The 14378-nt window shown below is 34.5% G+C and overlaps 1 protein-coding gene and 2 pseudogenes across 1 annotated transcript in view; all 3 read left to right on the plus strand.

Moving 5' to 3' along the window:
• The window catches only part of AKAP9 (A-kinase anchoring protein 9), a 146044-nt gene that overhangs the window by 65478 nt on the left and 66188 nt on the right, over nucleotides 1-14378 (plus strand). Inside the window, 5 exon segments of the mRNA XM_006911885.3 lie at nucleotides 1487-1601; nucleotides 2055-2253; nucleotides 7171-7267; nucleotides 8425-8517; nucleotides 13000-13356. Of these exon segments, the coding sequence (XP_006911947.1) occupies nucleotides 1487-1601; nucleotides 2055-2253; nucleotides 7171-7267; nucleotides 8425-8517; nucleotides 13000-13356 (861 nt within the window).
• LOC112479990 lies at nucleotides 3175-3293 on the plus strand (annotated as a pseudogene).
• Nucleotides 8557-12479, plus strand: LOC112479754 (annotated as a pseudogene).

The raw sequence follows: 14378 nt of genomic DNA on the forward strand, positions 1-14378 counted from the left end.
AGCACCTGTTCAAGCCTTTGCCTATTTTCCGTTTGTTTTTTTAAGCCTTTGATTATTCAACTTAGCTTTTTCCATTATTTTAAATACTTGATTACCCTCTTTTCTTCCCTGTTTTCATAGTTCCTTGAAAAAACATATTTGTATCATTATTATTTATGTTATTTATAATAATTTGTTTATTCTTCTGCCTCTTCCACTAGATTCTAAACCCTTTAGAATTAGGGACTCTTCTCTTTATTTTTAATTCCTCTTAGCACAGTGTTTTGTTTAGCACACAGTAAAGGCTTAATAAATGTTTGCTGTTTGAATTAAGTGAAGACATAGAAAGATTGGGTTGGAAACTGAAAATTTTGCCTGATGGCCTTAATTTTCTCTGGGAAATGGAAGGCAGGGGCTTTTGTTGAGATGTATTCAGGGGGAAGGAGTGGGGTAGAGGACTTGATAAGAGTAGTAATCAACTGAAATGTCCTTTATGGGAAATAGCTTTTATCCTGTTGCTCACCTGCTTCTACGGTATCCTTTGTTCATCTAGTCTAGCAAGTTCAGTCTCTTCCCTTGCTTTTAAAGTGCTCAGTAATCTAGATCTGTCATATCTAGTGTATTTTCCCCATTCTTATCCAAATTAAATTCTTCTAAACAAGATCACTGTCTTCACTAATAGCATAGGTCATTCTTTAGCAAATACTCTTACTTTTCTTCCTTATTGCCTTTCCTAATCATTGCCCAAAATAATTGAGGTCCAAATCAAATTTAACTCCCTCCATAATTACTCAGACCCACATCAATCAGTCTTTCTTGTGTCATTGCCCTTATGGTCAAACTTTATAGTTTAGTACTCCACTAATTGTTTTATTTTACTTCCCCAACTAGTTGATAAAGTCTGCGAGAGCAGATATTTTTACTGATTTTCTATTTTTATTCTCTTTTGTCACAATATTGGCTACATAATAGATGATTATTAAATATTTGATGAATGACTAAATACACATATGCATCTAACATATTGCTGCCTAGTTTTCATAGTTAAGAAAATAAGCTGAGATTTATCTGCTTTCATTATTTTCCTTCCTTTTGTGTAAAGAGCTTTTACACAGTCAGGTTGACAGTTATATTACCAAGTTTTGATAATATAAAATTTACTGTGTTTGAGTTGAAATTTTAAAGACCAAGTCAAAATAATATTGTTATGAGCTTTAAACCAAAATTCTGTGCAGTTCCTATTTTTGTAGTATAATGAACTTCCTTCTGGATATAAAAGAATATTATACTTAACTAATATAATTTCATAGCTATGGAGAGAATCGGATGTGAATCACTGTCAAAAGAGAACATAAAATAACTTAGCAGGGAAAATATTAGTATCAGAGTTTCACAATTTTCAGTGACTTTGAAAAAAACATTTTAAATGTTAAGTTGCTTTAATATGGTTTTCTAGATATTAGATCATATACTTATGTCACTGCCTTTCTTCTGTTATTTTCAATAGATTCAGGGAGAGCAGACAGATGATGTGAAACTTGAATCTGCAGAACAAAACCTACCAAAAGAGAAAACAGAGTATTTATCAACCCATTCTCCAGTGACCAATTTGGAAGACATTGGTAAATTTTGAATATATACCACAATGTGATGTTTTTATACCAAATATTAAGTAATTTGATTTTTTTTACCTTAAAATTTGAGACAATCTGGGGATCTTAGATTGTAACCTTTCTGGTTGCAGTTTTCTCATCCTCAAAAGGAAAGTTTTGAAATCACCTCTTTGGTCCCTTCCCAACTTCTTATTTTCTAAATTGTTTTTAGTTTAAAGACTTTAATAGTGGTAGACTTAGGGAACTATAGTTATAAAGATAGATATGATCTTGAATTATACTATTCATGTTTTCTGGTTTTCATAAGTCAAATCAGTTTAAATTAAAACCTGAGTTATTACTACTAAGAAGCATTTTTTTCAAAGGAGAATGAATATTATCTGCACACATAAAAAAGTGGTTGTGGTATTTTAATGTGGAATATGTACTAAATGTATATTTTCTTCTTTTTATGTAACTTAGATGTCATTCAGAAAAGCAAGTTATCTACTCTACAAGATATTGAAAAAATTAAACAACTTGAAGGACAAGTCCAAGAATTAGAAAACCTTATATCCTCTTTGCACCAACAATTGAAAGAAACTGAAGAAAACTATAGAACAGAGATCCACTGTTTGAAGAAAAAGCTTCAAGCTCTTAATGAGTCCACAGTTCAGCCAAGGTATCCATCTACTTATAATTTCATTCAATAGTATTTGTAGCTTAGTAATAGTCATAGTATGGTTGTTTTAAGAAAAAAAATGTAACTTAAGCAACATCATTTGAAAGAGATAGGATGTAGCATTATCAAGACATAAGAACAAGAGGTAATTCTTTATCTTGAAATAAATGCTGTGAAATAAATGTGTGAAATAAATGCTGGTGTGCACCAAAGACATTTTATTATAGGAATTTTACTCACACCTGTATTTTATAAAGATGCTGGTTGTTATTAATCTGCCAGATTAAATAAGGCAGTATGAATGTATTTATTGTTAATCATATGCATAGAAAAAAAGGACTGTAAGATATGACCATTCCAGCCATGGCTGGACCTCCTCCACTTAGTTGTCTAATGCTCAGATTTACTATGTCCAGAATAGAACTCTGGATCGTCCCCTCAAAATTTGCTCCCTCCGCAGCCATCTCCATTTGTGATGACTCCTCTTCTTCTCATAACGTCACTTCCAAAATATCAGTAAATCCTGTTATCTCTACTTCCAAAATACATCTGAACTGAACCACTTATCACCATCCCCCAGGTTCTTGCCATCATCATGTCTCATTTGGATTATGGCAGCATCTCCCTGCTTCTACCCTAACTCTTCCGCAGAATCTCGGCACAGTTCCAGAACTTTGCTTTTAAAATTTAGGACAGATCATGTTATTCCAGTGCTCTTGTGTCCTTACACTGCCTTACTGAATTGTACACGATGAGTCTCTATTACCTCTCTGACTTTCTCCTGCTGACTTGCCTTTCACTTACTATTCTCAAGCCAGTTGTTTTGAGATCCTCAGACCGCCAGGATGCTCCTGCTTTAGGGACTTCTCATTGCCTTTTCTTCAACTAATGGTCATTTAGTCCTGTCAAAACAGTCATGGAATCTACAGCCATGCTACCCTGAACAAGCCCGATCCCATCTGATCTCAGAAGCTAAGCAGGGTCGGGCCTGGTTAGTACTTGGATAGGAGTCCACCTAGGAAGACCAGGTGCTGTAGGTGTAAAAAGTAAAAAAATAAGGGACTGTAAACTGACAGGGTCCTTGCAATCTGTGAGGTCAACCAAGGGTTGCCTTGCCTAAAAAAAAATAAAAATAAAAATAAAATAAAAAACATCCATGGAGACATTTGGTCCATACCAAAAGGTCCTTGGTATTTAAATCTTGCTCTTCTGTGAGATTCAAACCCTGACCCATCTACTTAACCTTCTGTCCCATTACCAGCAAGGCTATCAGAGTGAAAAGGGTTATTATTGGCAATACAGCCACAGTACAGTTATTGGACCAATAAAACATGATAGTATGTTTATAATGTATTAATCCTGTAACCAAAAATATAAATAAACATTATGGGTTATTTGAAACTTGGGACGTTTTCTAAGTATGAATTTGTTTGAAAGGACCAAATTTCAGGGACCTTTCAGCATGGACCAAATGTATCAGTGGACGTTTTGGACATGAGCAAATGTCCTACAAGAATTCCTTTTACTTCGAATGATCTTTCTCCAGATATTTGCATGCCCATCACGCTTACCTTCTTTGGGTCTTTACTCAAATGTCATGTTCCCATGGGGCCTATCCTGATCATTTATTTAAATTAAAATCACCCTTTAGAACTCTGTGTCCTAATTTCCTACTTCATTTTTTCCATATTACTTAATATTATCCATTATATATATATTTATAAAATAAAAAGTGTATGTCTGTGTGTGTATATATATATTTGGAGGGTAGTTTATTTGTTTTTGTTTGTTGTCTGTTTCCTGTGAAGTACTTTAAGCTTTGTATGGGTGGGAATTTTTGTCTATCTTTATATCACCGAAGTAAGCCCTATAATAATTCCCTATGCACAGTAAGTGTTCACTAAATATTTGTTAAGTGAGTGAACAATTTATAATTTAGTTGGGAAATATACTGTAGTGTTTAACTAGCTCTGTTAAATCCTCAGATTTCATCTAACTCTGGTTGGCTCTGCTGTCCTAAGACTGATGCTTCCATAGGCGCTAGCCTCAAGGCAGTTTTTTTTTTTTGGAGACAAAATACTGAATGTCCAGTTTTTTTGGAAATGGTCTTTCTCCTTTTATTCAGGGTCTGTATGTGGGCTTTGGAATTGTTCACCCAGCATTGACACAGCCTTATAAAGCTTCCATCTTATTTGAAATCAGTGGTTCCCAAAGTTAACCATGCATCAGAAACACTGGAGGTTTTCGAAATTTAATATTATCATTTGAATACTTATTACAGATTCAGTAGCTTTGAGCTGGAAGCTGGACATTTGTATCTGTAACGAGATAATTCCGATGCAGGCAGTCCATGGATTGGCACTCAGAAACCACTGCTTTAGCTTCTCTGACGTGAAGAAAATAGGCAGACAGTAAGAACTCTCTGAAAACCAGCTAACTACACAGTATTTCAAGAAGCTTTCCATTAATTAGTTATGCTTTCTCTCTAAAGCATGAAGAAAAGAGTTTTCTGGATATGCAGACTTACTTTGCTGTTTCTGCATTTGGGCTTTGGCCAGCTCACCACCTTCTCTCAGAGCTTCTATAATACTCAGTGGAAATGTACTGAGGATACCTTTTAACTAAAACCAGTAGTTTCCCTTCCCCCCCGCCCTGTGCCAAAAAAAAAAAAAAAGAGGTTTACTGACCTCCGTGCTCACTCCTACTAACAGTGATGACTCACAATTATTTCTTACAAATGTCATCACATATTTGGGCACACCTGTAACACTTTTTGAATAAAGAGTATCCTGTACTCCTAAAGTAGACTTGAACTAGTTTAAGAAAAATAATTGAGTCATTCATTTAACAGATATTTGGTCATGTCATGGTGGAAGCCTCTTAGGAATATAGTATAGGATTGGAATGACCATGGGCTTAAGAGTCAGACATACCTGCATTTGACCCCTGATTTGACCTTTTACTGGTGTATGATTTGGGGCAGATAATTTAAACATCTCTATAATAATAATAACTACCCTTAAGATTGTGAGGGAAGACTTGCCTTGGCTATATGCCATGGAAGAAACTTTAGATGTATGTAAAGTGGCCCTTTCTCTCAAGGGACTTCAATCTAATCATTGAAACAACAATTATTCACAAAATAATTTTTAAAAAGTAGTGATCGGGAATTTAACATGGGGGTATAGCCAAAGTGCTAGAATTTAAACTGATCTCTGTGTGGTATTTTTCACTGCCCATCACTGTAATATTAGAGTGGCTCCGGGGGAAAATGACTACGAGACATTGGGATGGAAGGAATGTTGGGAGCAAAGCAGAGGAAAAAAATTAAAGATGACCTTGTGTTGTTTGAGCTTAGATAATGTGGAGAATAATAGTGCATTAATATAAGTAGAGAAATCAGGCTGGTGGGGAGTAGGACCTTAATTGTAAGAGGGGAGCAGTGGGTTTGCTTTACCTGGATGTTTTTTGATTTTGGGACAAATACTTTCAAATGCTAGTTTTATGACTACAGAATGAAGTCATTGTGACTAAGTAGCACTTTTTTGGAGTTTGGATCTTTAATGGCTAGATAAATAATCAGGAGAGCTTTCTAGGCTGTGATGGAATCAAGACATGAAGCCAAAGAAGAATGTGTGTAAAAAGTAGTGAGGAAGCAGAGACAAAATGCTGAGAAAGATGAAAAAAACAAGAAAGTAGAAAAGACAGTCAAAGGAAATGAGTTTTTACATTTGTTTAGTGTGAACATAGAACATGCATATAAAACGTGAATAGGTGACTCACAGCTGAAGAAAAACTTATGTGAACAATAGCATTTGAAAGGACGTGTAATCTCAAAAATAAAGGCATACATGTTCTAAAAAAGTTTTAAGATTGTTAGAAGTTTTGTGTTGTTGAAGTTTTGAGAAAATAATTGATACTGTTTTTGGAATATAATTAATGTAACTTTTTAGAATATGGCAATATATTGAAATTTTAAATATTAAGCCTGACAATTATTTGTAAGATTTTCTCCTATAGAAATATCCATAGATGTGTGCAAACATATATTATGAGGATCTGTATTGTAGCACTATTTCTAATAGTGAACATTTGGAAACAACCAATGTCAGTAAGTGGGTTAGTTATGTACATTATGAATTGGGATGATGACAACTTGTATTTCTCCAATTTGAGGCAGAATGAAAGAGAAGAGGAAAAAGGAGGAGGTGGGCAAGAGGATGGAATGAAGAAGGCAGGATGGGTGCACATGAAAATGGGAGTGAGAAATTATATTAACTGAGAAAGAAAATTATAATTCAATCTTTACTCTTTTTCCCTAGTTCCTAAATATTAAGCTTATTTTTATAACCTAAGTAAGCATTTTAAGAATTTTTTTTACAAAATAACAAATGCTTATAAAACAATACAGAAAAGACATGAATACCAAAAGATACATAAATTGAAAACAAACAAAAATCCAAAAGTGACTGTGCGTAAATTAAGAACTTTCCCTTTACTGCCACTGCTCCCCAGTTCCACTAGAGGTAATCATTATTACTTTTCATGTGTATTCCAGAATTATTTGTGTATGTATAAATAATTTTTTATAAAAATGGAATTTTACAAACTTTTATACTCAATATGGATAATTTTTTTAAGTGTCTGTACCTATAAATAGCCCCATGTCATAGCAGACATCGTAAAACCGCATAAAATTCAATGGTGATCTGTTAAAATATTCTATCATTCGATTACTTTACTTTTAAGTGGAAAAATTAATCAAAATTATCACTTTAAGTTACAATATCTGTAACTCTTAACCTGTCATTTTTGTTTCCCGTACCCTAATACATATTTATGCATGCTTTAAATTTGGACTATCAGCAAAACTCACACACAACTCTAATTTTTTCACCCTCTTTTATTTATATTTAGCTTCTCCATTGATTCAGTGGTAATTACTGAACCTGATGTACAGAAAAGCATACACCCTGGAAGTTGTCTAAAACAGGACATAGATGGTACAAGAGAGGTATTATATCTTTTAACTGTAATGTACACTGATTTTATTTTTCTTATCATTTTTATGTCTGCAGTTTAATAAATAGTTGCTGAGAAGCATAATAAATATGAGGATAATATCCTATATAAGCGACTCAAAAGAATAAAGTGTTTGTTTCCCCCACACACACACACACATAAGTATGTTCTAGTTTAAAATTTGTCTATTTTGTATTACATGGGCTGTGTAATAAATTAGTTTCAGTGCCCTGACCAACAGCTTTTCTTCCCACCATGGGAAGTTGGACCAAACCATTTCTAGAATAGTGTTTAGGAATCCCCCAAACCCAAGATGCTAGGGCTGGGACAGTGGATGAGGTATCCTTCGCACAGGCCAGGTAATATATAAAAGCCCTCACCTTTTACACTATCTGCCATTTAGCTAAACCACCTTCTACCTCTCCTCAACATTGTCTATATTCTTAATTTGTGGCCACTTTTCTTACACTTAAAACTGCAAACCCTGGTCTCCATTTAGTAGATTTTCAGTTCTTAAGTCCTACAGAAAATAAAGATCACTGCCCTCTCTCATTCTGGATCCAGAGGAAAGATATTGGCCACATTCCGGATTCTTCCACATTCATCCCATATGGAGCATTTGTTTGGATAACATTCAGATAATTAGTAACTAAAGAAATATTTTAATACTGAGAACATGTTTATATTTTAAAAAATAGTTTAAAGTTTTTTGTCTTTATAAAAGTAATTTGTATTTGTAGAAAATTGGAAAGAAACAAAGAAAATTTTCTTATAATTTCAGGAGCAAAGATAGCCACTGTTAACATTACTTAAAATTAAATACATGCACACATCTTATTAATTGTATTTAAGAAGTATCTTTATTCCACTATAGAACTGTATGTTAGTAATTATAAATATGTAAATATGTCTCTCACTTTGCATCTTTGTTAAGTTCATAGTAGTAAGCACAATTATGTAGTAGAATTATACACTGGAATTATTCACTAGATTTATTGTTTTTAATTAAAGGAGCAGAACTGAAATGTATTAAAACATCTCGAGTTTTCTAAGAAATAGTGATCTTTTGACAATATTTTAGAGAAGTTTAAAAATAAGTTCTATGTAATTAGCGTAAATAATTATGTCATATTTTGCTTTTTAATTTAGTTTTCTGGTAGAGAATTTGGAGAACAGGAAACAAATATGGTTAAGTTGCTGGAAAAACAGTACCAAGAACAATTAGAAGAAGAAGTAGCTAAGGTAAGTTTATGGTTTACCCAAAAGATTATTGTGATATATACTCCCTATGAGCCTTCAAAAAACATAGATTTTTGTTGATAGTAATATAATTTATTTTTTTGTTTCGTGTTTCATACATAGCTCATCTTTTAAGATGTCAGATACTGATGTCAACCTAAGTTGCCTTTAAGTGGAATGTCCGGTGAATTTTTCTTTGACAAGAGCATTTTTCTCTTGACGTAGAATAGTAATTAGAAACTTTTCAGAATGCCAAAACAAGTTTTTATAAATTTGTTACCATAAGCGTATTAACTTCTGAAGGAGTTTGTCCTTCCTTGAAGGTGGGAGATGTAGTAGGAAATGACAAAGAAGGTAGTTGGTCTTTTCTATATGACCTCTGCATACCTTTCCCTAAAAGTTACTCTGATATTAATGACTGTAGATAGTATTACATGCTATGCCAAAGCCATTCTTTTAAACTTGAATACCAAACATATCACCTAGTCTATCATGATTCCATTTTTTTTGTCTTTGTATTCTTTTAAAATGCGTGTACCTGATTGGGTTCTTATATTGTAACAGTTAGATTCTGAGTTTGTTTATTTTTTTACCACATTGCAGCTGTTCCAGTATAACAATCCAAGTGGCGTATATGCATTTTAAAATGAGAGGTTTGCTAGGATACACAGGAGATGCATAAGAAATTAGGTTAAACATAGATGAGGTCAAGACCCAAGAAAATATATGGGCCATAATGATATAGTCACTTCTGTATCTCAACTAAATGTTTAGTTCTTGGAGATCATACTAAAATAAATGAGTATATAGTTCTCATTATCTAGTTCTTTGGAGAAATGTAGGTTTTCTCTTGCACTTAGCTCTTTCGTAAGTTTCTCAAGTGGAATATTATAGCAGAGCATCATAGTATAGCAATTCAGAGCACAAGGTTTGGTGTAGAATATACCATGCTTTGAATTCTTGTTCTTCTGGTTTACTAGATCTGTGATCTTAGGAAATATACTTCTGAGTCTTGATTCCATGTTAAAGAGGAAAATAATAAGTATAATAGTAATTCTTCTGAGGATTCAATGAACTAAAGCATGTAAAGCACCTAGCAGATGATAAAGACTATTATTTAATGATATTTTAAAAGTAGTATTATTACTATGATAATGGTGATAAATAAATATGTTTTGTACTCCCGTGTATGGGGCCTGAGTAAGCCACATGCAGCTGGCTGTGGCCCAGGAACTACTGCTGCTGCTGCTGCAGCTGCGGCTACTACGGCAGCAGCAACAGCCCGGCACCTATGCCGAATTGGAGGCAGGGGTGCACCCTTGGTGAACGTGCAAATCCACGCCACTCAGATGCACTGGCCCCTGCAGCTGCCTGCATATCTCAGCTGGTCTGTGCATTTCCCCTGAGAAGATGCAGCTGTTCTCGTGGCTGCTGAAGTAGCCGGTGCCCAAGCAGATCGGGCACTACTCGGGCTTATCGCCATTGTCACTCTCCATCAAGCAGGACTTCAGGAGAGAGAATACTTGAGAGAAAACCTCATATATCCTTCTAGGAAAGGAGCTTCTTCTGCAACTGGCTAACACAACGAGAGAAGCTAATCTTCTGCCAGGCACTAAGCAGGATTGGCTCACAGTTGATATATGCAGAGCTTCCTTGAACTTTTGGGGTATGAAAGTAAGAGCCTTGAGGATCCACAGATATTGGATAACTTTCTACAAGTTCTAATTAAAGTCAGAAATAGACACAACGATGTGGTTCCGGCAGTGGTGCAAGGAGAAGTTTGTTTTCAATCCGTTCATTAACAGTAACACCCAGTATTTTCTGGATCAGTTTTATACCAACCGCATCTCCTTCCGCATGCTTATTAACCAGCACATACTTCTGTTTGGAGGTGACACTAAACCAGCTTATCCCAAACACGTGGGAGTATCGATCCCACGTGCAGCATGGCTGGCTAGTGAAGGTTGTGTATGAAATCGCCAGCACCCTGTGTAAACAGTATTACCTGGTAGCTCCAGAGCTGGAAGTTGAAGAATTCAATGCCAAAGCTCCAGACAAACCTATTCACGTAGTTTATGTGCCCTGACATCTGTTTCATATGCTTCATTGGAGTTGTCCAAGAATTCAGTGAGAGCAGCAGTAGAACTCTGATAGAAAAGAGGGCTGCCTGTCTTTTAAAACCCTTGTTACTCTGGGTAAAGAAGACTTGTCCATTAAGATCAGTGACCTAGGTGATGGCATCTCCTTTTGAAAAATAAATCGTCTTTTTAACTACATGTGTTCAGCTGTCCCTAGATGGAGCCTTGAGCCTACAAGAACTGCCCCTCTGGCTGGATTTGGTTATGACTTGTCAATTCCTCATCTGTATGCCAGGTGTTTTCAAGGAGATCTAAAACGATCTTATGTGGAAGGAGTGGGTACAGATGCTGTCATTTATTTGAAGACTCTTTCAAGTGAATTATTCCAGAGACTTCCAGTTTGTAATAAATCAATTTGGTGCACCATTACATGACCACACCTGAAGCTGATGACTGGAGCAATTTTAGCAGTGAGCCCAGAGACGCTTCAAAACACAAGGTGAAACAAGATCAAGACTGATGGAACTTCTAGAGAACTGAATGCTTTGGTCCTCTCTGTGAAGAAAGATCATCTTCCACAAGTCAACCAAAGAGAGTTCCTTTCCTCTGCCAACTCTGAGCATGGCACCATAGTTATCCCAGTGCTTGAATGTGTATTTTCTCTGTGCCAGCTGGACCTTTCCTAGAGAAACCTTGTAGCTACTTAAGATCTTCCACTAAAGTAATGACTTGAGTAAAAAAAAAATTATATATATACATACATATATGTATACATATGTTTTGTAAAGCATTATTTGTCCAAGCTGATAGCACAGCACCAAAGTACAAAGTCAGTAAAAACTATTCCAGATGCAGCCAAGGTGTTGATGGCCCCACTTGATCCTAGAATGATATAGATTGTTGACATTAGTCACCAGTACTGGCGGAATTATGTTCTACCCTATAACCCTTAGATGTGGTGGTGGAAAAAGATTGAGAACCATTGTTTTAAAAATAGAAGAAGCCCACTAGGAGTAGTGATTTCACATACAGATCACATTAGATTCAGCCTGAACATTGACATGTACTTACATTTCACTGTCAGGCGGTGTTTATGGTGCTGGGAAAAAAAGAGGAAATTTTTGCTCTGATAGACCTTACATTCTGGTTGGTGCAATAGACAATATACAAGTGATGATAAGTACTGTGAAGAAAAAACAAAGTTGGCCAGTAGGACTGGAAAATACTACGGGGGGGTGGGGGTGAGATGGTGTTATTTTATATAGGGTTATCACAGGTCTCACTTTTAAAGTTAGAGGAGAATCCTGAAGGAAGTAAATCTTGTAAATAAGAGGTTGAGCACCTTTTTAAAAAGTGGGATGTAAGAAAGAGAAAAGTCAAGAATTACTACAACAAATGTGTCCAAGAGGTGGCCAAAGAGAATTGGCAAGAGTGTGAAGACCACATACCCAGCTGCCAGCTCTGCAGGTTCGACTCAGTCCTGCCACCTCCATATTTATAGGGCTCGTTTGGTGAAATATTGTGAAATCCTGGCACAAACCTAGCTCCTCAGCAGATGTAACTGGGTACCGGAGGAAGAAATACAGGGAAAGGGGCATGGGCTTGCCCTTCACGAGAAAGTACTACTCCAGGTTATTAGACTAAGCCACTGGAAGGATGATATTTACTTTAGTGTCAAATGTTAGATGGAAAAGACTGCAAAGAAGTAGGTTTTGGAGAGGAGTAGGACACTTTTAAGAATTCACCACAGGACTGTGAGGGGGTCTACCACAGGACTGTGAGGGGAGACACGAATTTGTTTGGAGGCACCTTCTAGCTTGCTTAGTAGGCTCCATGAGCAAAGCTCACCCTCCCAAATTGAAAATTTATGGACAAGAAGTTATTGAAATTAATGTGAAACTTTAATAAATCTATTGAAAATTATATAGAGATGTATTTCTTGAAAGATATTTACTATAGGTAAGCTGTAAAAGCAGACTGTAATATTAAAATATGACATTTTTCTGAAAATAATGCACATCTGTATTTATATCCATATCTATATGTAAAGAGAGGAAGAAGATTTGGAAAAGTTATTCATACAATGTTAATAGTGATTTTTCTTAGAGAAGAGAACTCTAAGGATTTTTATTTCCTTCTTATCTCTATGCTGAACATTTATTGTTATCATAGTAAGAATTTTTTTTTAATTTTTTAATTTAAAAAGCCAGGCAGTAAAATAAATACTTTTCATTAGATTCATTGTAAATAGAGAATCTTTATATTCATATCACTTATCAAAGGATTGCTTTTAATTTAAAACCATGAGGCCATAATTTTTTTCCAATTCATGTAATTTTGAGTGGTGTTTTTTAATTCTCACTGGTATTTATAAATCTAGTTCTTTTTTGTTTATCTTATTATTTAGGTCATTGTGTCAATGAGTGTAGCATTTGCTCAACAAACTGAACTATCTAGAATCTCTGGAGAAAAAGAAGATTCTACATCATCGAAACAAGCACATACTCTATGCCAACAGGAAAAACATTATTTAAATGAAATGAAATTACCACAGGGTCAAGTTGGTTTTCAGACTTTTGAGACAATGGACATGAAATTAAAAGAAGAATTTAAACCGCTTAGTAAAGAGTTAGGAGAAGATGGAAAGAAAGTTCTGTTATCAAATAATAATAATCTTGATGATATACTAGAATCAAAGGACCGCGAACTGACTATTTCAGAAGAACTTTTCTGCAAAGATAAAACATTTATAGCCAGAGAATCTGTAAGTATGCCTCTTTGAATATAAAAACAAAAAGTGTGACTTTCTTCACTATAAAATTATTAGTAATGTCTTGACTCAGGATTCACATTATGAACGTGTTTTATTACTAGTAAGGAATATGAGTAAATAACTTAATATTATTAACTAAAACAAGTCTGGTTCATAGTATTCTTGTTTGTCTAACACACATTGTACATGGTAAAATTTTTTTTTATTCATTAATGGAGGATCAATTTCGTGTCTGTCTCAACTGTTTGTGCCATTAACAGAAAGTAAATTCTGTCTCTTTAAATTATCTAAATTCAAATTGTTGATTAATGTTTAGAATAGGTTATTTCTTGATAGAGGCATGTTCAAATAAAATTGTCAACTCTTTATGTAGTGCAAAACTTGTGAGGTGTGCATGAAAACTTCTTTAATTTACCGGCAACTATTCAAGGCAGAATGAATTGTTTTAGTAGTAGATATTCAGAAATTGAAGTGCTTATAGAAACCCATTAAGGAGCTGACTTCTTATGAGTATGAGAATGTGGAATATAAAACTTATATTTCCAAATGAAAGTTATTGAAGATTGTTTCTTATCAAGCAGTTCTCTGTAGTACTGTGATGACCACTGCATAATATAAATTAAATGGGTAAAATTCCTCATGTTTTATAAATTTAATTTTAAAATATAAGTATTACATTTATATTATTTCATCATAAAATGTCAAATAGATAATGGTGTTTTAGCTTCATTAAGAGTAGAAGGAATCTTGAGTATTTTTATTTATTTCTCTCCTCCCTTAAAATTAAATTACATAAACTAACTGATAAATACCCATTTTGCTTTTGGAGAATAATGTGTAATGATAATAAACTAACTTCGCATTGATTTGGAATTATAATTAAGACAAATATCTTTTTATTTATAATGGGAAAATCAGGTGCTTTGTGGGGTTAATGGTAGAATTGCTTTCGTATTTACTTAAAATATTGATGCTGACAAATTTCTATAAAATGTGTTGTGCTTGAATTTTTT

Source organism: Pteropus alecto, unplaced genomic scaffold (assembly GCF_000325575.1).
Source record: "Pteropus alecto unplaced genomic scaffold, ASM32557v1 scaffold21, whole genome shotgun sequence".
Classification (NCBI taxonomy): domain Eukaryota; kingdom Metazoa; phylum Chordata; class Mammalia; order Chiroptera; family Pteropodidae; genus Pteropus; species Pteropus alecto.